The sequence below is a fragment of the Pseudoliparis swirei genome, chromosome 22, assembly GCF_029220125.1.
Source record: "Pseudoliparis swirei isolate HS2019 ecotype Mariana Trench chromosome 22, NWPU_hadal_v1, whole genome shotgun sequence".
NCBI lineage: Eukaryota > Metazoa > Chordata > Actinopteri > Perciformes > Liparidae > Pseudoliparis > Pseudoliparis swirei.
Window position 1 is genome coordinate 13,258,044 of NC_079409.1, and position 27,538 is coordinate 13,285,581.

General features: G+C 46.0%; 1 protein-coding gene across 1 annotated transcript in view; it reads left to right on the forward strand.

Moving 5' to 3' along the window:
- The first annotated feature begins 18,720 nt into the window (after positions 1 to 18,720).
- Positions 18,721 to 27,538, forward strand: part of kcnn3 (potassium intermediate/small conductance calcium-activated channel, subfamily N, member 3) — a 39,346-nt gene continuing 30,528 nt past the window's right edge. The window contains 4 exon segments of the mRNA XM_056445224.1: positions 18,721 to 19,166; positions 19,783 to 20,360; positions 20,362 to 20,461; positions 20,464 to 20,870. Of these exon segments, the coding sequence (XP_056301199.1) occupies positions 19,809 to 20,360; positions 20,362 to 20,461; positions 20,464 to 20,870 (1,059 nt within the window). The 5' untranslated portion in view covers positions 18,721 to 19,166; positions 19,783 to 19,808.

Consider the following 27,538-nt stretch of genomic DNA (forward strand, 5'->3'; position numbering starts at 1 on the left):
ATTTCTGTCAGGGACAGGATTATAGCAGCAATACTGCCAGCCAATCAGTGCAGTGCATTGTTTATGTGGCATTCACGGCTCATTTCATTAGAGGAGGCTATCCACAGGGGAATCCCAACATTATCGATGTGTTTGCCGATACCCCAACACATGATTACAGTTTGTGCTAAGAAATTAATCAACGAGGTTCCCATTCAAGTTGTAAATAAATATATAAACGTGTAAACATATGGAGGCGTGTGTTGTCCAAATGGTCTCATGTGCAATAGTGAGGGCTCGTTTCAATCAGGATCTCGCCCATCGAGTTGGATTGATTGGTTGAATGATGGGAGGGCAAGAAAAATGGAATGAGAAGAGTATAACCCTGTGGACCCACCACCCGCAGGGACAATCATCGGGGTCGGGTGCTATGTAGACCGGGCGGCAGGCTGGGCAGGGGACCTGGGCGGGCCGATCGCCGGCGACATAGACTAGCTCTAGGGACGTGGAACGTCACCTCGCTAGCGGGGAAGGAGCCGGAGCTGGTGCGGGAGGTGGAGCAGTACCAACTAGATCTAGTTGGGCTCACCTCCACGCACAGCGTTGGCTCTGGAACCAAGCTCCTGGAGAAGGGTTGGACTCTCTTCTTTTCTGGAGTTGCCCAGGGTGAGAGGCGCCGGGCGGGAGTGGGGATACTCACAAGCCCCCGGCTGAGCGCTGCCGTGTTGGAGTTTGCCCCGGAGAACGAGAGGGTCGCCTCCCTGCGCCTACGGGTTGCGGGGAGTAAAGCTCTGACTGTGGTTTGTGCTTATGCACCAAACCGCAGTTCAGAGTATCCGGCCTTCTTGGAGTCGGTGGGAGGGGTCCTGGAGAGGGCACCGCCTGCCGACTCCATAGTTCTCCTGGGAGACTTCAACGCTCACGTGGGCAATGACAGAGAAACCTGACGGGGAGTGATTGGGAGGAACGGCTTGCCCGATCTGAACCCGAGTGGTGTTCTGTTATTGGACTTCTGTGCTAGCCACTGCTTGTCTATAACGAACACCATGTTCGAACATAAGGTGGTTCATAAGTGTACTTGGTACCAGAACACCTTAGGCCGGAGATCGATGATCGACTTTATAATCGTATCATCTGATCTGCGGCCGTATGTCTTGGACACTCGGGTGAAGAGAGGAGCAGAGCTGTCAACTGATCACCACCTGGTGGTGAGTTGGATCAGATGGCAGGGGAGTCGGCCAGAGAGACCTGGCAAGCCCAAACGTGTAGTGCGGGTGAACTGGGAACGCCTGGTCGAGGACCCTGTCCGGGAGGTCTTCAACTCCCACCTCCGGATGAACTTCTCACACATCCCGAGGGAGGTTGGGGACATGCAATCCGAGTGGACCATGTTCAAAGCCTCTATTGTGGAAGCGGCCGACAGGAGCTGTGGTCGGAAGGTCATCGGTGCCTGTCGCGCGGCAACCCAAGAACCCGTGGTGGACACCGGGGTCAGGAAGCCGTCAAGCTGAAGAAGGAGGCCTACCGGGCCTGGCTGGCCCAGGGTCTCCTGAAGCAGCTGACGGTACCGGCAGGCCAGAAGGGCTGCAGCTGCAGTGGTCGCGGAAGCAAAAACTCGGGCATGGGAGGAGTTCGGGAGGCCATGGAGAAGGACTTTCGGTCGGCCTCAAAGAGATTCTGGCAAACCGTCCGACGGCTCAGGAAGGGAAAGCAGGGTCTACCCCAGGCTGTTCTCAGCGTGGGGAGCTGCTGACCCGGACAGGGACATCGTCGGACGGTGGAAAGAATACTTTGAGGAACTCCTAACCGGCCAACATGTCCCTCTAGAGGGGCAGTGCCTGTAGACTTGGGGGTCGCACCAATATCCCTGGCAGAGGCCGCTAAGGTTGTTAAAAGCTCCTTGGTGGCAAGGCGCGGGGTGGATGAGATCCGCCTGAGATGCTGAAGGCGCTGGACATTGTTGGGCTGTCTTGGCTGACACGCCTCTTCAATGTCGCATGGGGTCATGAACAGTGCCCATGGACTGGTAGACCGGGTGGTGGTTCCCATTTTCAAAAAGGCACCGGAGAGTGTGCTCCAACTATCGTGGTATCTCACTACTCAGCCTCCTGGGAAAGTGTATGCCAGGGTTTTGGAAAGGAGGCTCGCTGGTCGAACCTCAGATTCAAGACCAGCAGTGCGGATTCCGTCCCGGTCGTGGAACTGTGGACCAGCTCTTCACCCTCGCAAGGGTCCTCGAGGGGTCCTGGGAGTTTGCCCAACCAGTCTTCATGTGTTTTGTGGACTTGGAGAAGGCTTTCGACCGGGTCCCTCGGGAATTGTTGTGGGGGGTGCTGCGGGGGTATGGGGTTCCGGACCCGTTGCTACGGGCTATCCGGTCTCTGTACGCCTGCAGTAGGAGCTGTGTTCGCATCCTCGGCAGTAAGTCAGACACGTTCCCGGTGGGTGTTGGTCTCCGCCAGGGCTGCCCTTTATCAATTCAATTCAATTCAGTTTATTTGTATAGCCCAATTTCACAAATTACAAATTTGTCTCGGAGTGCTTTACAATCTGTACACATAGACATCCCTGCCCCAAAACCTCACATCGGACCAGGAAAAACTCCCAAATAACCCTTCAGGGGGGAAAAAAAGGGAAGAAACCTGCAGGAGAGCAACAGAGGAGGATCCCTCTCCTAGGATGGACAGATGCAATAGATGTAATGTGTACAGAAGGACAGATTTAGAGTTAAAATACATTCAATGAATATGACAGAGTGTATGAATAGTTCATAGTAGGCATATTCCACGATGGAGACCTCCACGATCCATCAGGCAGATGGCGGTGGGGAGGAGGAGGGCGGAGTCTCAACAGGACAGTGGCGTAGTCATGAGCAGGAATTCCACGACCCAGACGATCCATCAGGCAGATAGATCTATGCCGTCTCATAGGGTCCGATGACCCCATGAGACGTAAAGTCAAAAGGACTTCGGGAGAAAGCAGAGTTAGTAACGTGTGATTGAGAGATGAAAATTCATCCTTAAGGAGAGAAAAAGAAAGAGGAGATAGGTACTCAGTGCATCCTAAAACGTCCCCGGCAGCTATAAGCCTATAGCAGCATATCAAGGGCTGGACCAGGGCAAACCTGATTCAGCCCTAACTATAAGCTCTGTCAAAGAGGAAGGTCTTAAGTCTACTCTTAAACGAGGTGACTGTGTCTGCCTCCCGGACTGAAATTGGAAGCTGGTTCCATAAAAGAGGAGCTTGATAACTAAAGGCTCTGGCTCCCATTCTACTTTTTAAGACTCTAGGAACTACAAGTAGTCCCGCATTTAGTGAGCGTAGCTCTCTAGTGGGCAATATGGTACGACAAGCTCCTTAAGATATGATGGAGCATCACCAATCAAGGCTTTGTAGGTTAAGAGAAGAATTTTAAAAGTGATTCTTGATTTTACTGGGAGCCAGTGCAGAGCAGCTAGTGCAGGAGTGATGTGATCTCTTTTCTTAGTTTTAGTGAGAACACGAGCTGCAGCATTCTGGATCAACTGGAGGGACCTAAGAGATTTATTAGAGCAGCCTGCTAATAAGGAGTTGCAGTAATCCAGTCTCGATGTATCGAACGCGTGAACCAATTTTTCTGCATCATTTAGAGACAAGATGTGCCTGATTTTTGAAATATTACGTAGATGAAAGAATGCAGTCCTTGAGATTTGCTTTACGTGGGAGTTAAAGGACAAGTCCCGATCAGAGATAACGCCAAGATTCTTTACAGTGGTGTTGGATGCCAGGGCAATGCCGTCTACAGAATCCACATCACCAGATAATTGATCTCTGAGGTGCTCAGGGCCGATTAAAATTACTTCGGTTTTGTCTGAGTTTAACATCAAGAAGTTGCAGGTCATCCATGTTTTTATGTCTTTAAGACATGCTTGAATTTTACAGAGTTGGTTGCTCTCCTCTGGTTTTATCGATAAATATAGTTGAGTGTCATCTGCATAACAATGAAAGTTTATGGAGTGTTTCCTGATAATATTGCCCAAAGGAAGCATGTATAAGGTAAATAAAATTGGTCCAAGCACAGAACCTTGTGGAACTCCGTGATTAACGTTGGTGGTTATCGAGGCGTCATCGTTTACAAATACAAACTGAGATCGATCTGATAAATAGGATTTAAACCAAATTAGTGCCGTGCCTGAAATGCAAACCGGTCCTGTTTGTGATTTTCATGGACAGGATATCTAGGCGCAGCCTGGGGGTGGAGCAGGTCAGGTTTGGGGGTCTTGGGATCGCCTCTCTTCTGTTTGCAGATGATGTGGTCCTGTTAGCATCCTCAGACCATGACCTCCGGCACTCACTGGGGCGTTTTGCTGCCGAGTGTGAAGCGGCAGGGATGAGAGTCAGCACCGCCAAATCTGAGGCCATGGTGCTCTGCCGGAAACCGGTGGATTGCTCCCTCCAGGTGGGGACAGAGTGCCTGCCCCAAGTGAAGGAGTTCAAGTATCTCGGGGTCTTGTTCACGAGTGAGGGTAAGATGGAGCGGAGATCGACAGGCGGATCGGTGCGGCTGCAGCAGTAAAACAGGCGCTGTACCGGTCTGTCTTGGTGAAGAGAGAGCTGAGCCGAAGGCGAAGCTTTCAATTTACTGGTCGGTCTCGTTCCAATCCTCACCTATGGTCATGAACTTTGGGTAGTGACCGAAAGAACGAGGTCGCGAATACAAGCGGCCGAAATGAGTTTCCTCCGTAGGGTGGCCGGGCTCAGCCTTAGAGATAGGGTAAGGAGCTCGGACATCAGGAGGGAGCTTGGAGTCGAGCCGCTACTCCTTCGCATCGAAAGGAGTCAGCTGAGGTGGTTCGGGCATCTGATTCGGATGCCTCCTGGACGCCTCCCGTTAGAGGTTTTCCAGGCACGTCCTACTGGGAGGAGACCCCGGGAAGACCCAGGACACGCTGGAGAGATTATATCTCCCGGCTGGCCTGGGAACGCCTCGGGATCCCCCAGATTGAGCTGGAAAGTGTCGCGGGCGAGAGGGAAGTCTGGGTCAACCTGCTGGGTCTGCTGCCCCCGCGACCCGACCCCGGAATAAGCGGATGAGAATGGATGGATGGATGGAGAGTATAAAGCACGATAGAGGCAAGGATGGATAAGTGGAACGGGCTGCATGGAGTGAAATATTAGTCCATACTGAGTGGTTTAAACAAGGCACTCACTGCTCTTCAATGGAAATAAATGAGAGAGGAGAAAGAGGGAATACATGAAGGCTGAGTGGGGAGAGAAATGTCCATCAGACAGGAGGGATGGAGCCTCAAGTCCACTAAGCATCCACTAGAGACGTTGAATACATGCTGCATAAAGTGGCAATGCTACTAGTACAGTATATGTGTATAATTCTATACATTCATAATGAAAATCTGAATCCTGGAAGTAAACCAATACATATGTTTCTGTCCTATGCTAAACTATGAACTATGAATTTAATCACATCACACTTTATATTATCACATTTTATCATCACCCTTTCCCAGGAGAATCATGCTTTCACTCACACAAGTCTGTGTGCGTGTGTCCGTGAATGAATGTGCACCTCTGTGTCTGTCCACAGCTAATCCTTCATTCTGCTGCCGCAAACTGCACAACATTGTGGATGGCTAGTTATGGCTGCGTGCTCAATTACCTCTTGTGGTTGCATTTACTCACATTTTTCTAAACACCTATTATTGCCAGTTTTATACTGCCATTGACTTCCCACTGACTCCTCACACTGTAAGACTCTGTTCTGTGTCTCCTCTGTGTCTTCTCTCTGTCTCCTTTGTCTCCTTGATTGTTTCATTCTCCTCACCTGCCCGCAGCCACTCCTGTCTCCTTGATTGTTTCATTCTCCTCACATGTCCGCAGCCACTCCTGTCTCCTTGATTGTTTCATTCCGTGCACCTGTCCTCAGCCACTCCTGTCCCCTTGATTGTTTCATTCCCTGCACCTGTCCTCAGCCACTCCTGTCCCCTTGATTGTTTCATTCCCTGCACCTGTCCTCAGCCACTCCTGTCCCCTTGATTGTTTCATTCCCCTCACATGTCCTCAGCCACTCCTGTCTCCTTGATTGTTTCATTCCGTGCACCTGTCATCAGCCACTCCTGTCCCCTTGATTGTTTCATTCCCTGCACCTGACCTCAGCCACTCCTGTCCCCTTGATTGTTTCATTCCCTGCACCTGTCCTCAGCCACTCCTGTCCCCTTGATTGTTTCATTCCCTGCACCTGTCCTCAGCCACTCCTGTCCCCTTGATTGTTTCATTCCCCTCACATGTCCTCAGCCACTCCTGTCTCCTTGATTGTTTCATTCCGTGCACCTGTCATCAGCCACTCCTGTCCCCTTGATTGTTTCATTCCCTGCACCTGTCCTCAGCCACTCCTGTCCCCTTGATTGTTTCATTCCCTGCACCTGTCCTCAGCCACTCCTGTCCCCTTGATTGTTTCATTCCCTGCACCTGTCATCAGCCACTCCTGTCCCCTTGATTGTTTCATTCCCTGCACATGTCCTCAGCCACTCCTGTCTCCTTGATTGTTTCATTCCCTGCACCTGCCCGCAGCCACTCCTGTCTCCTTGATTGTTTCATTCCCCTCACCTGTCCTCAGCCACTCCTGTCTCCTTGATTGTTTCATTCCCTGCACCTGTCCTCAGCCACTCATGTCCCCTTGATTGTTTCATTCCCTGCACCTGTCCTCAGCCACTCCTGTCCCCTTGATTGTTTCATTCCCTGCACCTGTCCTCAGCCACTCCTGTCCCCTTGATTGTTTCATTCCCTGCACCTGTCCTCAGCAACTCCTGTCCCCTTGATTGTTTCATTCCCTGCACCTGTCCTCAGCCACTCCTGTCCCCTTGATTGTTTCATTCCCCTCACCTGTCCTCAGCCACTCCTGTCCCCTTGCTTGTTTCATTCCCTGCACCTGCCCTCAGCCACTCTCGTCTCGTTAGTGTCTCATGTCGTACACCTGTTTCCATACTGTATACCTGTTCCCCCCCCCCCTATATATTATGCCACTCTTTCCCTTGTCTCTTGCTGGATTGTTGTCTTTTTCCCGTCGTCCTGTCTTTCATGTTGCTCGTGTGTCTGCTGCCTGTTCCGACCCTGCCTGTCTGCCCTGACCGCCGATCATCTGCCTGCCCCTTTTTGGACCTTAATCTTTTTGAGTCCTGTCAATTCCTCTGCACATGAGCTCCTGCACCTCGCTACCCGTGACACCAGCCGTGACACACACACACGTCTCTTAACCGGCCTCCATCTGGTCGGGCCGCCACTGGTACCACAGCTGAGCGCACAGCCGACCAACAGCCACCACTGTGCACCCACAGTGGAGGAAACAGTCGGCTCTCTTTAACTGTTTAGCCAAGAGCTAACGGAACAACACACACAGATGACTGCATTATTATTCCATGCCTTTGACATAATGATTATATAGATATTGCTTTTAAAAGTAGTTCAATCTGCCTAGATTAGAATGACAGCATATCTGTGAGATGTGAATAAACCCGCTTGATACAATAGTGTTCCAGGGTTAACTAATTGGGGGTTGTGCTCATTCAATTATACATGACAGCTGTGATTGTTGCAGATACACCTGCTATAAATCTGAGTGCACCTTTGTAGTATTTAGAGCACAAACGTGCACTAAAAGCATGCACAGCTCTGTGTGAACAAAGCAAGGAGAAGTTCTGATAACAACGCAGAGGGAGAGTTACTTCCTTCTCCATTTTGGTGGATATTATTCCATGATATCTTCACATAGAAAATAGTTGTTTACTGTTTTAATAATGTTCGGAATAAATTCAGCTCTTTTAAATGTGGTAGCTACATATAGTGGTGATTCCACACACACTATTGTATAGCAAAGCTAGTGCATCCTTAATGCTACAATGTAAATTGTAGATCTGGGGATGCATCAGAACACTGTTGCACACACTGGAGGACATTGGGCTGGATATCAAGAAAGAAGTTGATCCAGAGGAGCTGGACCAGGAGGAGCAGATGGTGTCAACTAAGCACAGAGCCTGGTTGGAACAATGAATGGGCGTCTTTCAAACTGAGTGGGGTCACATGACACAAAGATACAGGAGCTGAGTTCTCTGGGCACAAGTGGCCTTCAGAGACTCCAGGACAGGAGTGGCTGTCCATTCTTACCTAAAACCGGAAAAGGACCGGCCCATTAATGTGGCAGGCAAGGTGTATAAATGGAGATCCAACAGTGTCACTAGTCTGCTGACGGGTGTCTTCCAGTCAGCAGTGAGCTGACACAAACACACATCAAGTACTTTCTCACTACAACAGCATACACTTTGATATTATGCTGACACGGTGAAACTGTAGTTCACCTCCAGACTCCTCAAAGCCTTCCACACATGGACCGTTTTCACAGCAGACCGTTTGACTTGTCATTGCATGTGTGGCAGTCCTTTCATTTAAAGGGCACAGTTGTTTGGAGGCAAGCTGTTCTTTCCTGCTAGCTCGCCACTCAAAGTGGACGCATTACCCACAGCTTTCTGCTGCCTCCCCATCACACCTCTCTTTCTTCAACCGTATTTTTTCGCCCCTGCAGTCTCCCGATCTCTGTATTTGATATCTCAAGCAGTCCGGTTAGAGGGCTCTTTGCTGTGCAGGAACTATCTGCATCTAGCGGTCGTTTTTTATGATGTGGGTGAGCCCGCACAGCTTCCAGGGCCCTAATGCAATCGGAGCCATTAGGATACAATAGAGCTGGTGTCGGGCAGCGTTTAGAGCATGTCTGATGGAGTGGAGCCAGCCCGGTGGTCTATTAAGAAGAGCCTTGCAGCTATGCAATGCACTCACTCATCACCTCTCTGACATGTCTTGTAAGCCTGGTAACAGGTGTCTGATTTGGAGGAAGAGAGAAAAAATGGAAATCTGCTTCTCCTTTTTCTTTTCTTCATTGGCTGACCTCGTAGTTCGGTCAGTGTGATCATCTTATTAGACAAAGTGTAATTTCATTGTACTGTAGGTATTTATATTTGATTCCACTTTATACTTCTACTCATTTCAGAGGGAAATGTTGTATTTTTCCTCCCATACATTTGTTGAGGAGCAAAACGGCGTTGCATGCAGACGTATTGTATTGCCTATGGAGAAAGCCATGCCAGTATAATAAGGTAACATTTACCTTACAAACAGAGTGGTATCAATCTTATAATCTAAGTCTCAGCAAGAATAAAGTTCAAAGTTCAAAGTCATCTTTATTGTCAATTTTCCAATGTTGAACATACAGAAAATCGAAAATACGTTTGTCTCTTTTGTCTGACATTAAGTGAAATACAAGTAATAAAGTGATAAAGTAAGAAAGAAATAAAGAAATTGTAAATACTCAACAGTTGACAACAACAAAGAACATTTATACAACATACATAAACATCTTTTCCCCAAAATATCAAACTTATCCTCTTATTTAAAGGACTTTAATACTTCCTCCCCTGGTTTATTGAGTTTACAGCTCAGAATAGGCGAGAGGAAAAAAGTAATCCTTTCTAAAAAAGCTTTTAAACATTTAGAGAAACACGTAATAACAAATGTGAAATAGGTTTGAAAGCAATGATGAATGGGAGAACTGTACTGGAAATTCAATGATTGCTAGTATGTGTGTGTGTGTGTGTGTGTGTGTGTGTCCGTGCGTCTGTGTGGGTCTGTGTGTGTGTGCGCATTTCCTACACTCTTTGTCTGTTTCCTCTCCCACCCACCTGTTGTGTACCAGTTGTATGTGATTTATACAGTATCATTTCTTGTAGTCAAGCTTTTATGTGGCTTTACACTCAAAGGAAAAATAGATAAAGGACTCATCTGTGTACAAAAGCGTTGGCATAGCAACTGCCATACCACTTTATTACTCCTCTTGGAATTCCACTATTCACTTTTTCGTTTATATATTTCCCACACCATACATCTACGTATGCTGCAGGCCCGAACTGTAGACGAACCTTTACATTCAATGGGCCCATCATTACACCTCTGTCACTCCCCTCTGATTTCATTGCTCCAAACTCTCCATCTTTCTCTGCAGCCCTCTAACCTCCGGCGACAACATTAAGACCAGTGAAATATATACACTGCCACCATTCCTATTTTTTGTCAGTCCTAATGTCCCCCTGGACCTCTGGCAGCCCTTTTTTTCCTTTTTCTGAGCTTTGTTGTATTGTGTTTATCAAATCAGCTGTGAAGAAACTGCTGCCAGAAGATGAAGTCTTGTCTTTAACGTTCTGAACATTAATATATCAGCAAACCACCATTTACTCTGCAATAGTGGAGTAATACACCCACGATCAGGAACACATTGTCATCGTTAATGATGTTAGCAGGGTAAACCCGAAGCCACAGGCTCACTGTGGACATGTATAGAGCCAATCAGATGCAATAGAAATGTTCCCAATCGCAAAATGGACGCTTTTTTTCCCATTTAAGGGTAGATGTTAATGCATTGCATCCCGAGGTTCCACTGCAGGGGGACGAGGGGGCACTTATTCCTGTACAGATTCATCACACAATCAATCACTTTAAACTGAATCATTTATATTTAAGAAAAAGAAAAAAAAATCTCTTCATTGATTATGATCATGATCATGAAAGTTTACTAATAGCTCATATGTCTGCCAAACAAATACATGTAAATGTAATTAAGGAATTGTTCACAAACACACACAAAGGGAACACAAATCTTTGATACATGAAGGTCTACTGCTTCTCTCTTAAGACATGTCGTGGAAGAGAAACAAGAAAAGTAAACATCAATACAAATATTCATCAGACATTTAGAGCTCAGAGAAGTTTAAATGTTCATGCAGAGAAAAGTCAGTTCAGGTCAACAAACGTCATCATGAGCAGTGAGAGCCTCAAAGGCTAAACAGATACAGGAAGGAGCTCCACCTACAGGAACTCAGACCTTTACAGAACAAAAATGACAAGATGTCAAAGTACCGCCCACAATGTTTGACTGACAGCTGATCTCTGTGTGGTGAAGAAATGCCTCAACAATCTGCTCTCTGCAACATACATGGAGACTAAATGAGTTTAATAGTTCATCCTCAGAGTTTAACCCTCAAAGGACTTCTGTCTATTTTAGTTTCCATAACTCAGCAGAGTCTCCAATACGATAACCATACAAAGTCAAACTTAGTCCAGCATAGTGAGGCTCAGTAAATGTGGTCTGTGGAGGAGAGTCATGTTTCAGAGACGCTGTAGAAGGACAGAATACGTCCCCTTCAGTCACCGTCAGTGAGACGTTTGCCAATTTCTCTCTCGGGATGTCCAGTATGGTGTCCGGTTGGGGTGGCTAGGCAGTTCTTAAGGAGAGTTCCGGGGGAGCAGAGAGGCTGTGGCTGGGAAAGCACAAGTTTACAGACAAGAAAATACTGAAAATCCAAGAGGCCGTAGTAGTCGTTCCGGAAATGTGAACTGACGATCTGGCGAGGAGTTGAGGAAGAACTGAGGTAGATATGCTGTGGGGCTTGATGAGGAAATGGGTTTTATTTCTGTGGGTTGATTGGCAGCAGGAGGGAGAAAAGAAGACCACGCCCAGACAGACACACATACGCAGGACAAACAGGGGACCATGACAGTCCCCCCCTGTCTGGATGGGTCCGGTAGAACTCCTTGACTAACTCTGGATCTAGGATGAGGGACTGAGGCAGCCAAGAAAGCTCCTCTAGGCCGCATCTCTCCCTGTTCACCAGGTACTGGTACCCTCTGTCACGATGACGTACGTCCAAGAGCTGGGCCAATAGGTAAGGGTAAAATTAAAGTGGCTAAAAACAATGGCCAGCGAGCTTGACGGGAGTAGAGACGCTTGGCGGACTGAATATATGCCAAGTTCTTGTGGTCGATTCAAACCCCAAAAGGTTGCTCTACTCCCTCCAGCCAGTGCTTCCACTCCTCCAACGCAAGCTTGACTGCGAGTAAATCCCTTTTGCTTAGGTCGTAGTAACATTCGGCTTGGAAGAGGCGATGGGAGAAAAATGCACAGGGATTGAGTTTAGGTTGGAGAAGGCAGACTCCGCCTCAGTGGTCCAAACAAAGGGGATGGAGGTGGACGGGAGTCTGGTGAGGGCAGCTGCAACCCTGCTGTAGTTTCCAATGAACCTGCGATAGAAATTTGCAACGCCCAGGAAGCACTGGAGTTGCTTTCGGTTGGAAGATCTGTCCCTGCCTTGATCTTCTCTGGGTCGGCCCTTACTTTCAATGATGTAAACCAGAAAGTCACTGAACAGGTGTGGAACTTGCATTTCTTTGCTTTGACATAGAGTCGGTTCTCCAAGAGACCTGGTGGTCTTGGGAGACATGGTTGGATATGTCCTGGGAGAAAATAAGAATGTTGTCAAGGTTAACAAAAACAAAATGATGGAGGAAGTCTCTTCGCACATCGTTAACCAAGGCTTGAGAAACAGTGGGGGCTTTAGTGAGGCCGAAAGGCATTACCAGGTACTCAAAATGTCAGAGTGGAGTGTTGAAAACCGTCTTCCATTCGTCCCCTTCCCTGACGCTGACCAGGTGGTAGGCATTCCTAAGGTCCAACTTCGTGAAAACTGTAGCACCTTGGAGAGGCTCAAAAGCAGAGAGTTTATTCGGGGTAAGGGTTACTTGATCTTACAGTAATATTGTTTTATCCACGAAAATCAAGACAGGGTTGCAGAGAGAGGTCCTTGGAAACAAAAAATAATCCAGCTACAACTGGGGATGAGGATGATCCGATTATGCCGGCTACCAGCAACTACTTGATGTTTCTCTCCATGGCCTCCCTCTCAGGACGGGATAGGTTATACAGCCGGCTAGAAGGGAGAGGAGCGCCTGGGAGAAGATCTATGGCACAGTTGTAAAGGTGGTGAGGAGGCAAAGTCCTGACTGAACACCGCCCCTAGATCCTGATGCTCAGCTGGGATAGCGGACAGGTCAAGGGGCTGAGGGCTTGGTGGTGATGTGGTGATCTCTGCAGGGGGCAGTGCTGACTGCAAGCAGGAAGAGAAACAAAAAGGGCTCCAGCTAAGGATTCTCCCTCCAGACCAGTCAATGTGTGGGTTGTGCAACCTTAACCAGGGATTGTCCAGGACTAGCGGGGAATTAGGGTAAGAAATTATGTTTTATTATGCCGAATAATCTCAGGGAGGGAACCAGGAAATACAGACAGAGCAGAGCTTGTGCGTTTGAGAACAGGAAGAAGAGGGAGCGGTTATCAAGGTGTGCTTCATTCCAATGAAGAAGAGCAGCTTGAGAGAGACTGTGTTTAACGCTTTACAAAAGAGATACTTTCTTACAAGCATGTATCCCACGGGACATAAACAAACCACATCATTTGGCTCTGCAGTTCAGTTAGATACATTTATTGGATGAATCGGGAACATTTCCTGTTTTGTTACAATTAAGCATCTTCATGGTTCTCATCACATCAGAATAACCACCCCAAACACGTTGTAGTGAAGCTGAACTGAGTAGCTTTAGAATACTCAACCCTTCAACAGCTCTGTGTTGGCCCCTACCCCGACTGCCAGGAACCTCGGGGTGACACTCGACAGTCAACTCTCCCTGACGGCCAACATCGCTGCGACGACGCGTTCCTGTAGGTTCATGCTGCTCAACATCAGGAGAATACGGCCTCTTCTTACTCAGAAGGCGGCACAGGTTCTGGTTCAGGCTCTGGTCATTTCACGCCTTGACTACTGCAACTCCCTCCTGGCTGGTCTACCTGCTAAGGCCATCCGACCTCTGCAGCTCATCCAGAATGCAGCAGCTCGACTGGTCTTCAGCCTCCCGAAATTCACCCACACCACTCCGCTCCTCCGCTCTCTTCACTGGTCACCGGTGGCTGCCCGCATCCGCTTCAAAGCATTGGTTCTTGCGTACCGCGCTACGAACGGATCGGGCCCCGTCTACATCCGGGATATGGTCACACCGTACACCCCGGCACGTTCGCTCCGCTCGGCAACAGCCAACCGACTTGTGACTCCTGCACTTATATTGTGATGCTAATCACTCGACATCCAGACTGCTGTCCTGGCTCCTCAGTGGTGGAACGAGCTCCCCACTGACATCAGGACAGCAGAAAGTCTCTACAGCTTCCGCCGGAAACTAAAAACACATCTTTTCCAACTATATCTGGATTAAAACACAGATTAGCACTTGAGTGGCACTTAAATGGCTCTTATTGGGGTACTTTTGTTGTTCGACTTTCTTTTTCTTGTTGTTCTTAGTGTGTACTCTTGGTTGAATGCACTTGAAAGATGGAAGAGTAGAACAAATTCACTGGATGAAAGAGAGAAAACGTTTGTGTACCAAACTCTCCATCAAATATGAACTATGTGTTGGAATCAAAGTTGACAGACTGACAAGGTAATCAGAAGAAGAGTTCATTTTGTTTATTTATATTTTTTAATTGCACCTTTATGTATCTTGGGCTCACCTGCTCACATACCTGTATGTGGTCTTGGCTGACCTGCTCATATACCTTCATGTGGTTTGGGAATCATGTGGGACACTGAAAATCCAAGAGGCCGTAGTAGTCGTTCCGGGAATGTGAACTGATGATCTGGCGAGGAGTTCAGGTAACCAGGAAATACAGACGGAGCAGAGCATGTACCTTTGAGAGCAGGAAGAAGAGGGTGTGGTTTTCAAACTATTCTTCAATCAATTAAAATGAGGGAGCGGTTATCAAGGTGTGCTTAATTCCAACGAAGCAGAAAAAAAAGAGAGCAGTTATCAAGCTATGCTTCATTTCAGGATCCCTGTCCGACAGTGTGTGTTAACCTCTTTTAGATTCTTCATTTTCAGTTGTTGTCCCAATTCCTCTTCCATACTTTCCTCACTTCCTCTTATGATCGCTTTCGCTTCCCCTTTCCCAAAAGGAATATTTCATATATCCTCTTTTTTTTTTTTAGGGCTTTCTTAGCGATCCTTTCTGCATCTTTGTTTCCCTCCACATCTGTGTGAGCGGGAACACAGCTAAATTGTACACCAATGCACAGGTTTGGAGTCTCAACATTGCCATAGATATTTCTAGCACGAAATTGGTGCACAGCTGCGGACAATCTGGCTCGTTTCCACCGGCAGTCTAACAACCCTGGTCCTGCAGGCCTCGGGTTTCAGTCCGTATTGTCTCCTTTCTTTAGTACCTGTTCGATCTGCCTGACCCCCCCCCCCCCCCCCCATTCCTATCCTCTCCTTTTGGTTTGAATACAATGTGTATACTAGTGGTGACTGTCTCCTGTGGTCTAGCTATAGCCTGTGGTTATGCTCATTTCAAAGATCAGGCACATCTTCTCTCAAAAAGATTGGTTCACGCATTTGTTACTTTACTAGATTACTGCAATTCCTTATTATCAGACTTCTCTTATAAATCCCTCCAGTTAATCCAGATTGCTGCAGCTCGTCTACTCAATAAAACAAAGAAAAGATATCAGATTACCACAGGTCCTGGCTCCTCAGTGGTGGAACGAGCTCCCCACTGACATCAGGACAGCAGAAAGTCTCTACAGCTTCCGCCGGAAACTAAAAACACATCATTTCCGACTATATCTGGATTAAAACACAGATTAGCACTTGAGTGGCATTTAAATGGCTCTTATTGTGGTACTCTTGGAGTTCGACTTTCTTGTTCTTGTTGTTCTTAGTGTGTACTCTTGGTTGAATGCACTTATTGTAAGTCGCTTTGGATAAAAGCATCTGCTAAATGACATGAAATGTAATGTAATAAACCAGAACACTGTTAGAACAATCATAAACCAATGCTGCTCTTAAGTACCAGGAGAAAGACGGAAGAGTAGAACAAATTCACTGTGTGAAAGAGAGAAAACGTTTGTGTACCAAACTCTCCATCAAATATGAACTTTGTGTTGGAATCAAAGTTGACCGACTGACAAGGTAATCAGAAGAAGAGTTCATTTTGTTTACTTATATTTTTTAATTGCACCTTTTGTACCTGCTCACATACCTTTATGTATCTTGGGCTCACCTGCTCACATACATGTATGTGGTCTGGGGCTCAACTGCTTACATACCTGTATTTAGTCTTGGCTCACCTGCTCACATATCTGTGTCTTGGCTGACCTGCTTACATATCTTCATGCGGTCTGTGGCTCACCTGCTCACATACCTGTATGTAGTCTTGGCTGACCTGCTCACATACCTGTATGTGGTTTGGGAATCATGTGGTACACTGAAAATCCAAGAGGCCGTAGTAGTCGTTCCCGGGAATGTGAACTGATGATCTGGCGAGGAGTTCAGGTAACCAAGAAATACAGACGGAGCAGAGCATGTACGTTTGAGAGCAGGAAGAAGAGGGTGTGGTTTTCAAACTATTCTTCAATCAATTAAAATGAGGGAGCGGTTATCAAGGTGTGCTTAATTCCAACGAAGCAGAAAAAAAAGAGAGCAGTTATCAAGCTATGCTTCATTTCAGGATCCCTGTCCGACACAGTGTGTGTTAACCTCTTTTAGATTCTTCATTTTCAGTTGTTGTCCCAATTCCTCTTCCATACTTCCCTCACTTCCTCTTATGATCGCTTTCGCTTCCCCTTTGCCAAAAGGAAAATTTCATATTTCCTCTTTTTTTTGTTTAGGGCTTTCTTAGCGATCCTTTCTGCATCTTTGTTTCCCTCCACATCTGTGTGAGCGGGAACACAGCTAAATTGTACACCAATGCACAGGCTTTGGAGTCTCAACATTGCCATAGATATTTCTAGCATGAAATTGGTGCACAGCTGCGGACAATCTGGCTCGTTTCCACCGGCAGTCTAACAACCCTGGTCCTGCAGGCCTCGGTTTTCAGTCCGTATTGTCTCCTTTCTTCAGTACCTGTTCGATCTGCCTGACCCCCCCCCCCCCCCCCCATTCCTATCCTCTACTTTTGGTTTGAATACAATGTGTATCCTAGTGGAGATCCTAGTGGAGACTGTCTCCTGTGGTCAAGCTATAGCCTGTGGTTATGCTCATTTCAAAGATCAGGCACATCTTCTCTCAAAAAGATTGGTTCATGCATTTGTTACTTTACTAGATTACTGCAATTCCTTATTATCAGACTTCTCTTATAAATCCCTCCAGTTAATCCAGATTGCTGCAGCTCGTCTACTCACTAAAACTAAGAAAAGAGATCAGGTTACTTCTGTATTAGCTGCTCTGGCTCCCTGTAAAATCAAGAATCACATTTAAAATTCTTCTCATCTGCAAAGCCTTGATTGGTGATGCACCATCATATTTTAAGGAGCTTGTAGTACCATATTGCCCCACTAGAAAGCTGTGCTCATTACTACAGCTGCACTAAAAGTGGTAAATGACATTACTGTTGCTCTTGACAAGAAGCAACATTGTGCGTCACTGTTTATTGATCCGTCTAAAGCATTTGACACATTGACTGATGTTTTAAGGCTGAGGCTCCTCAACTCAGGGCTCTCGGAACAAGCGGTCGCTTGGTTCACGAGCAACCTTGATAATTGGTCTCAGTGCATTGAGGGTCTATCCTCTGACGTGTGCCACAAGGCTCTGTATTAGGTCCACTTTTATTTACTGTTTATATAAATAATCTGGACGAACTAACTGTCACTTTTATGCTGATGAGAGTCATATATTGCTGTGCAACAAATCTTGTGTAGGCAATTGATCTCTTGCAAAAAGCTTTTAATGTTGTTCAAAATACCCTATTTTAACTGAAAATTGTTTTAAATACAGATAAGATAAAAACTTATGTTGTTTTCAAACTGTCAGAGGACACAGAATATCCCTTCGGAGGTCACTCTGAAGGAAGTGAAATAAAGGTTGTTGACTCTTATAAATATCTGGGAATTTTGATTAATTACTCACTTTTAAGCCACATGTGCAGTACCTGGTGAGATAGTTGAGGTTAAAACTGGGGTTTTATTCTCGAAATAAGATGCACTTTTCAACTAATGTAAAAAACAAATAGTTGCTGTTACTTTTTTACCTGTGTTGGACTATGGTGATCTTTGCACGCCTCTGCTAAATGTCTTTATATGGTGAGCACAGTTTACCATGCTTTACTGCGGTTAATTACCAGCTGTAAAGCTCTGACTCACCACTGTGAGTTATAGTCTCGGTCGGATGGCCTGCTTTTGCCACCCGAAGGCGCTGTCATTGGTACATCTTCATTTATAAGGCAATCCTTGGTGTACTCCCAAACTACCTGTGTGTCTTTACCGTGCAGAAAAGTGTCGGAAAATACTCTGTGCGTTCTTAGGACCTCCTGATGCTCACTTTCCCAAATGCCAGGACGGAAATGGGAAAAAGCGTTTTTCTGTACACATCACCCTCATCCTGGAATATGTTGCAAACTTATTTAAAACTTAAAAGTTGTTATATTTAAAAGCACTTTCTGCTTTAAAATATAAAATGAAAGAAATGGAGGCAGGTTCACAAAAATATCAATCTTTTTTAAATGAACTTGTATATGTCACTGTCTCTTAACTTTGAGTTTCTTTTTACTTGTCTTGTTCTGTGTGTTTTGTGTGTAACAATGGGTTTCTTATGTTGCTGCCTGTCTTGGCCAGGTCAGCCTCGAAAAAGAGATGAGACAGGTGTTGGGCTCCTACATCTTACAAACCCTGCCATGCTTATTTCGCTGCTCTGATTCCGACCAATGAGAACGACCAGCGGGTCTGGAGGCGGAGAAAGAGGAAATAAATTGGAGGAGAGAGTGAGAGACAGATCTGGGGAGACAGCGAGTTGTAGATTGAGTGGAAGTCGCTGGAGCTACACATTCAATCACAGACTTCCCTGCTCGTCTGAAGACTCTTACTTAACGTCCGGCTTTGCGTTTTTTTTTTCTGCAGTTTTTTCTATCGCTGCATATCTTTGACGTGCAGCCACAGGTTGACCGATTTAATCGCGTCCCTGTGGATTATTGCTCTTCATCTCGAAACGATTGTCACTGACGAAATCGAAATGGGCCCCGTCAAAAGATGCCCGATGATCGAGAAACAAACAAACTGATCCCGTCAAGTGCAGCGGAGACGGAGGCAACGTCTGTGCCGAGCGACGCACAATTTAGCGACACAAGCGAGGGACCTGTGGAGGGACCTATATGAAAGGAGGCCAAGCAAAAAGATGACGGGATGGCCGTGACAACATGAAAAAGAAAAAGTGTTGTGGTCTATTTTCATCCAGCCGGTGATTCAACACAATTAACCTGGGGGACAGGGACTGAGAGAGGAAAGAAGGTAGGTAGACACGGACTGGGAGAAGGGGGGTGGGGGCTGGGGGGTTATATCATACTGAAAGTAGGTTATTGTTTTGGATCAATCAAATGCAGCCAACTTGTGGTTCACTGAGGCAAACACTGCAGTCACAGTATGTCTCCTGCTATCAAAAATGACTGATGTGGAATTCTTCTTCTTGAGTCTCTGAGCTTGATCTCATTTCAATAGAAAGCCTGAGGGTCTAACATCACACATGATGACATGTTATGGCAGATTGAAGCGTTGAGGGCTGTGAGAGACGTAGAGGACACCGGGAAACGCGAGAGAGGCACTGAGAACGGCTGACTGGGCAGCTGACTCAAATGTGACTCAAGGAATAACATATTCCCCAATTACGGCCACTTTTCTTCACTCTGCTGCCCTTGTCACACATCTTCAGCTTTTTGACTTCAGTCTCTACCATCATTTGTTTTAAGTAACCGTTATCAATCATAGTCCTCCCCCACTATACTCCCTCCAGCCACTCGCCTCCGTCTGTCATGCCTGCATTGATACTGTCATGATAAATGGCCTGTGTTCTCTGTTTTTCCCCATTTGCTTATTTACAGTCCTTCTCTTGTTTTGTGTTGGTCTGTAGACAGGTGCGTGGCCACATCCGTGACCATGGAGCCTCCCCCCTCTCTGAGCTTGGCTCTGCTCGGAGGGAGTGAGGATGAGGACCAGCGCTTCCTCCTTCCCCTGGGTAGTATATCCCATCCCTCCACCACAGGCAACCAGCCAGGATCAAACCACTCCAACCACATGGGAGGATCAAGCCTCGATCGTCTAAATGGCAGCACCCCGTCCCCGTCCACTGCCACGCCCAATTTACTTCCAACATCACTCCCCATGTCATCCTCTGGATCCCAGCCTCTACCCCCACCCATCCCCAATGCCCTGCATCCCACTAGCACCCCACTTTCCTCCTGCCTGGGCTCACAGCTCAGCCTCAGCGGAGACAACCCCCCGGTGTACAACGCCCTCTTTTACTCCTCCCATTCGCCCTCCATGGAGCGGGACTGTGACAGAGAGAGGGGCTGCAAACAAAGACAGGCCAGCCCTCTGGTTCACCGTAGGGACAGTAACCCCTTCACGGAGATCGCCATGAGCTCCTGTAAGTACACAGGCGGGGTCATGAAGCCCCTGAGCTGCCTCAGTGCCTCCCGCAGAAACCTCATCGAATCAGACAGCAACAGCGAAACCAAAGAGGGTGGCGTTTCAGCTGTTGCCGGGGCAACTGGGGGGCATGACCGACAGCGTGAAGCCCCACCCACCTCCTTGGTGACCCAGTCCTCTGCCAATCAGCCCCTAATTCAGAGCCCCCCAGAGATTGTGATTTCCTCCAGAGAAGACTCGCCGTACCCCACAGCAGGGTATGACATCACTGACTCCACTTCCAACCAGATGTCCATCTATCACCAGAACCACGCATTGGTGGAGAGCAGGCGGGCGACCTCGGTGAGGGGCAGCAGGCAGTCAGGGATCGGGGCAGTGGGGTCCGAGGCCAGAAGCAACACTTCCAAGGCCTACAAACGGAGGAACCAAAACATTGGCTACAAACTGGGGTATCGCAGAGCACTGTTCGAGAAGAGGAAGAGGCTGAGTGACTATGCCCTCATCTTCGGGATGTTTGGCATCGTCGTCATGGTGATTGAGACGGAGCTGTCGTGGGGCGTGTACACCAAGGTGAGGGGACAGACCATAACTGGTTTTACACATAAAGATCCCTTTACCAGTCATGGTCATTATCACCACAGTTATGTAATGTGTTCTGTAGATCAGGAGGGGCAAATAACCCTGATGATGTCATGATGATGTCATTTGTTTTTTTTATCAGCTTTTGGTTACAAACTGAGTTTGTGTATTTTGAAAAGCAAATGAGACAGTAGTGAGTTAAACTCTCACTAAAAGTTGCAATTTCTCAACCTCTGATGTTAAGATTTGAACCAGTCTGTGTTTAAAAGGCACAGATACATTGGCAGATTGGGCCTTTTATTTAGCCTTAATACGTAAACAAAGTCCACACATCTCACACCACGCTTTCTTTATGGTTGTAGAGTCGTCTACTGGTGCTTAGCTGGAATCTCTTGGTTAACTTTGGGTAATTTTGGGTCATATTCGCCTTTTCGTTTATTTATTCAGACTATAAAAGTGACTTGAAATACTTCCAGCCAGTAAGACACAACTTTCGATGTTTTGGACACGTAGTTGGCCAGTCAGCTTTCCCCAGTTAATCCCTCCGTTCACACTGGCTACACTCCAGTACGTCTGAACAGCACCATGCCCATGTTGTTTGCTCGCGTACCGTTATGACAGGCTTGACAGTTGCTGCTTCTGGATGATGTAATACAGCGATGCAAAGGACAAGGGGGGCAGGTTATCAGTCGGAGGCAGGATCTCATTTGTCTGTGTTGGGAGGTGTAATAAGCTGAATCGGCCCCTGGCTGCTGTTGTCGGTTATATTTTGGTTGTGTGTGTCTGTGCCACATTGTCTCAGTATGAGCTCACCTTCCTGATGCAGACATACTTCTGCCCTCGTTCCATCCTTTCTTTCTGTCCGACACGTCACAGAGGTTAGCTTTTCTTTAGCTAATAAGGTGGAAACATTACTTCCACTTGCAGCTTGTCATGCTCACTGATCATGTGCAGGAGGGCATGGGATCATGTGGGAGCACAGGTTTACAGGTAGTCTATGAGAATAGGCCAGCTGGGTGTGTCTCTCATCTCTATCTCCCTCCTCTGTGTGTGGTCTCCAGTTGACTCCTATTTTATCTCTGTTATTGTCTGATAAATCTGCCTGCTCAGTTTTGCCGACTGTGTCTTCATTCTTTCTCTTTCCCTCTGTTTTCCATTAATTTATCAAAACTTAATTTAAATTTATTTGTTTTATTAATGAAAATTCATGGTGGGGATTTCTTTCTCTCATGCCATCCTTTTCTTTTTTTCTTCCTTTCTGTCGACGTATTTTCCTCCCTGAAGGAGACAACAGACTTTTTACTATTTCCTTCTTTTATTTTCAATTCTACGCCTGTCTCTTTATCCAGTTTTTTTCTTTTCTTTCATTCTTTCATTATGCTCCGCACTTTCTCTCTCTCTGCTCCACTGCTCTTCCAGTGGGCGTCAAACTGGGGGAGTGTGATCGGAAAGAGAGAAGCGCCTGGCCGAGAAATGAAAGGCTTTCGAAGAAGAGGGAAAAAAGGAAAGCCGATAATGAAAAGCATGATTTAGGTTGTCTACGACCAATACATCACTCATCTGAATCGGGCAGCATGGTCTGTCCATCAAATGAGAATTGATGGACAGCTGTGAGCTCAAACAGGGCAGAAACCTCATCAAAATTATTTTCTTAATGCAGAGTGCCAAATCATATATTTCTTTATGTAGTATGGTTTGCAGGTTTTGGTTCACTCCAAATGATAGTGGAGTTATATCAGACAGTTCGAGCCGTCACTTAGATAATTGAGGTGGAAAGACGCCCGCCGGTTGTTTTGAAAAATGGATATCGAGATTGTGAGGATGAAAGAACAGAAATGGAGCTGGATGTGAGGACGGAGAGAGGACTTGAATGATTTCTCATTTTGACTATTGATAATCACTCAGCCACACATGCACTGTCTACCGTACTAAACAACATGTAGTATGCTGTCCTTCGGAGGTGCCATATTACATGTAAATATTGAACTTTCTATGGGCTGCTATAGTAACAAGTTACTTTTCAGATTCAAGGTTTTACATAAAATACCTGATTTAGTTTGTAATACATAATAGATCAATTAAAGGATCTTAGTACTTCTTCCACCATTGATATTCAGCGCTCCAGGTTGTGGCAGTAAATCAATTTAATGTAAATGTCCAATCACAGTTGTTGAGCCACGATAGATTAGCCAGAGAGAATATTGGATGAGAGATAATTCATGATGTAAAATAATTATTTTAGGTTTAATTGCAGAATTGTGAGATTTCCTATCAAAAGCATCCAAGACTATGACGTATCGAGATACATCTATTGGGAGTACACTTTACAACTTCAGCGTGCCAAGCATCACATCTATGTTTAACGATTTTCATTAACAGTGTCACTCGGGACCTTAACAGCAGTATGAGGACACTTAAAAACACTTATGAGCGTCTATTACCATACCAGTTTGAAGGGGAGGGAGTTCTGGTCTGACAAGTGTCTCTATCTATGAATAAGTGAGGCCTTTGGACACCTGCGACTTGTCGGATCAATAGATTATTTCACAAAGGCCCCTGTGGCTCCCCGGGGCCTCGGCCCTCGGCCACGTTTCAGGCTATTCTGAGGGAACGCACAGCTGTTGTCAACTCCACCTGTCAACACTGTCAATGCACACACTTGACACCTCAACTTACAGGAAAGGCATTGTGTGTGTGATAAGCAGAGGGACGGGGTATCACGTGTGAGCGGGTGCCCACTTACTTCTCACCTCAAGCGTCGACGACTTCACAGATTGGCAGCAGTGCTCGCTTCCTTTCTCCCGTTTCTCCCTTCCTTCTTCTCACTTACTTCTTCACGTGTTAAATGTTCTCCCCTGGTGAGTCTTAAATATGTTTCCATTTCCCCCGATATGAAATTGCTATCTCAGCAGGCGTACACCATCTCACACATAGCCCTTCCTCGCTCTACCTCGCTCTATCTATGACATTTCTAAGAACCATTTATTGGGGACCTTTCCAGACCTTTCTCTGGGAGGCACTTACAATGGCCACTCGCTGCTTTTCAGACAGTATATGGAGATCATCTGGGAATTCAACTCACCAACTGGCATCATATTCTCTGATGGAGCTATCAGCCCCTCCTTTCTTCCACCTCCTCCTCTCTTTTCCTGCACTCCACTCCCCCTTCATCTTTTAGATCACAGGCTTCGAAGGGGCGGTAGATCCCTCAGGTTTTGCCACTAACGGGTACAAATATGCTCATTTCTTTTCGTGTCACAAGGCTAGGCTACCTCTTTCTGTGTGTGTGAGTGTGTTGGTAGACGCTGTGTTAGAACTCGCATCATCCGCCAGTAGCGCAAACATCCACGTCCGCACACGTCATCTCGTCTGTGTGTACACTCCAAGATATTATATGTATTGGGCTCTGTCAGATTAGTCCTCATGGATGCGCCTGCTAGTGTGTTTGTGTGTATGTGTGCATTCACTGCTCCCTTTGTCTGGATTTAATTGAGTATGTAGGGCTGTAAAGGTGTGCCAATGTGCAGTTTGTGTGTGTGTGTGTGTGCCCTCCTCTGTCTACTGCCTGTTTCCCTGGAGACTGATTGCAAGAAGGCATTGCTTTGACAGGGAGAGACCCCCAAGGCTCACTCCTGACAAGACGCTCACACACACATACACCCACCTTCAAAAGCGTTGTCAATACATGTAGTGAGAAACTTATCACTACGTGAGTAATGTGTTGGTAAGCAACGTGTATCTGCTCTCACATCTGTGTTGTCAATAAGGTGAAGGTGGGGACTATTGGGGAAACCCTCATCTAGGTATTACTTGTATTCTGGTTGCTACAGATGGTGGAACGTAAATAAGCGTGTGTGCATCGGCTCTACACATGCAAGTCTGCAGCTGTCCTCATGCCTTTTGTAGTGAAAACAAACCCTAAGCCTCACACTGTGTGGCTGTGTTGAACTAGAGTTTAATACCGCTGCTTAACTCCAACTGCGTTACTAGAAACTAATGGACCCCCGATAGCAAATCAGAATCAACAATTCTCAGTGGTCATGGTATGAAAAGAACCGACATTTACAAAAGGCAAGCATGCGATCGCATATGTCTCCGTCACAGAGACAGAGAGAGACAGAGACAGAGAAGAAATATGTGTTAGAAACGGAATTATTGAATAATGTATTCCTGAATATGAAATGTTTAATTTGAATAATGTCATTGAAAGATGAATCTGAATTGCACAATTACAAATTATATTGATTAGTTTGGCATTGTACCCAAAAAATTCAAACTCAATCCAATATTATGACATTTAATTCAGTTGCTCTGAAACTAGTTGATCCTCAGTTCAACTATAGTTCCTTCAGCATTTGTAGCAACGAGAATTTAACCATGTGATTCAAATTCAGTTTTTATGGCAATTATTCAAGTCTAGCAATTCAAATTAAAAAAGCAAAAAGTTTGCAGTGATACATATTTCTGCCCGTAGCAGTGAACCGTAACCACATTGATAAATGAACAACACTCACTTAATGCCTCCCATTAATGCCATTAAAGCTTTGGAGAATCTGCAGAGACCCTAGATAGACACAGTAACACACTAACGCACTCTTATTTTCCAGGAGGCTGACTTGCAATATATATTCATGAACCTAAAATGCAATGTAGATTCTGCTTAATAATGTGACGAAGGAAAGGCTGTGTAATACGTGTCTAAACTCGGATCTAAGATGCTGCAGACTTGAGGTTGCTCTCTTGAAGAGCACAGCAGGCTGTTGATACACGGCCTTGGTGATCTGAAATAATAGACTTTGGGATTTTTGTGTTTTACATTCTGCAGTTCAAAACATAGTCCTTGATCTAGTGGAGACAAATTAATAATGTAACATAATGCAGCTAGTTTTAAGCTTGAGAAATGAATCAAACTAAAGGCCTTTACCCACCGGGGCATTTAAAGAAAATAAAAATGTATGCGATTCATACGCACTTCAATTTATTTATTCAAACTTTAGTTTTTGTCAAGAATACTTTTTCAACACAGATATTATGCTGCAATATAGGCATTTACAAAGTACTGTTTGTGTCACTCTCCAGCCACATTCTTCATTCTCCAAGCCCCTACGTTGCCCTTTTTCGTCCATCCACCAGATGTCCTCGGACTTTCCCTCTAGTCTTCACACACACGCACACACACACCTACACACCTGCTCTCAATTCCCTCATCTGCACGGCTGGCTTTCCCTGCTCGCCACCTCCTCAGCTGCATCATCCACAATCCCCCAGCTGTTTATCATGCCCTATAACGAGATCCAAATCCCCGTTCCTTTGTTCATTGTCAGTTCGTCATATTTGCGGTGCAGCTTCCTGCTACTTGCTGCCTGCCTGTCAGATCTACTGCCTCACTTGAACTCTTGATACCTGAAAGCATTGGCTGGGCTACCAAAGCCTGATGTATCTCATTCCTCTGAGCCTAAAACTATTATCCAACACATCGCTGAGCCACACTTTGTATTGGGTTCCTTCACACATTCTGCTGTAGGGACTCACCGCAGTGCCAAAGGAGATTAATCCACTGCTGAAAATAGTCCTCAACAGATTACTTTGTACTCCTGTTTGATCAAAGTGACATCAACTATTATCTACAATGACCTGCTGTCTAAGAAAATGAGTGTTGTTGTGACTTTGCTGTTTTTTGTTTTGGTGTAAGATAGGATAAAGAGTGTCTTATATTTATCAAATGCATGTTTCCTGATCTACAGCCCTGCTAGCAGCTCTACTTACAGTAAGCTGTGCTTAACATCAGTGCTTTGAACCAAATGCTCACCTCAGCATGCTAACACAATCCCAATGAAGTGCTTACATGCTGATGCTGGCAGATATAATGTTAGTTTTAAAAAATAGAAATGTTTATTTGATAATTGCATTAGCTAAAAGATAAGGAGGTGCATTTTTTACAATTCATCCTCTGGGGACCATGAATAGCTGAACCAAGTACCATGGCAATCAATCCAACAGTTGCTGAGGTATTTCATTTAAAATGGAGGAGAAAAAAAGAAAAGTTGAGGGATCACCAAAGTCAGTGGGATTCATCCTGTGTGGAACATTACTGTGTGTAGAAAACTGCACGACAATCAACCCAATAGTTGTTGAGATATTACAGTCCTGAGTGGTGGACCGACATACACCGACATCCCCAGAGAGCCGAGCTCCAGCACGGTTGACACGGTTGCCTGATGCATAATTATGGATCAGTCGAAAGCGATGAATAGCAGAAGATGAAGCGGCAGAACATTTCCTCATTTTTGTTGGTATATCAAAGTGTATCAGAAGGCATTATTTTATTTACTTCATGGCCACTTACCAACAAATAAGCTTAGTTAAAATAGCTAACATTTAATTTATTCCCATTTGGTTGACAAACAACCAAACATGCTCTAAAGAACAGCTAACAAGACAATCCAATCAGTGGAGAATCCGAGGCTTTGTAGTGCTTGGTGTGCTCTGAGTTGTATTGACTGGACGTTGCTTATAAACCCCATGAAACCAGACGGGCTGAGGAATTAAGGCTCAACAGCAGTGATATTGAAGTGTGTGACACTTCCCTCGTATTTCTGCTCAGCGTGTTGAAGTCTGCTGCTAGTCCTCATTGTCTCATGCTGAGGCCGTGCTGCGAT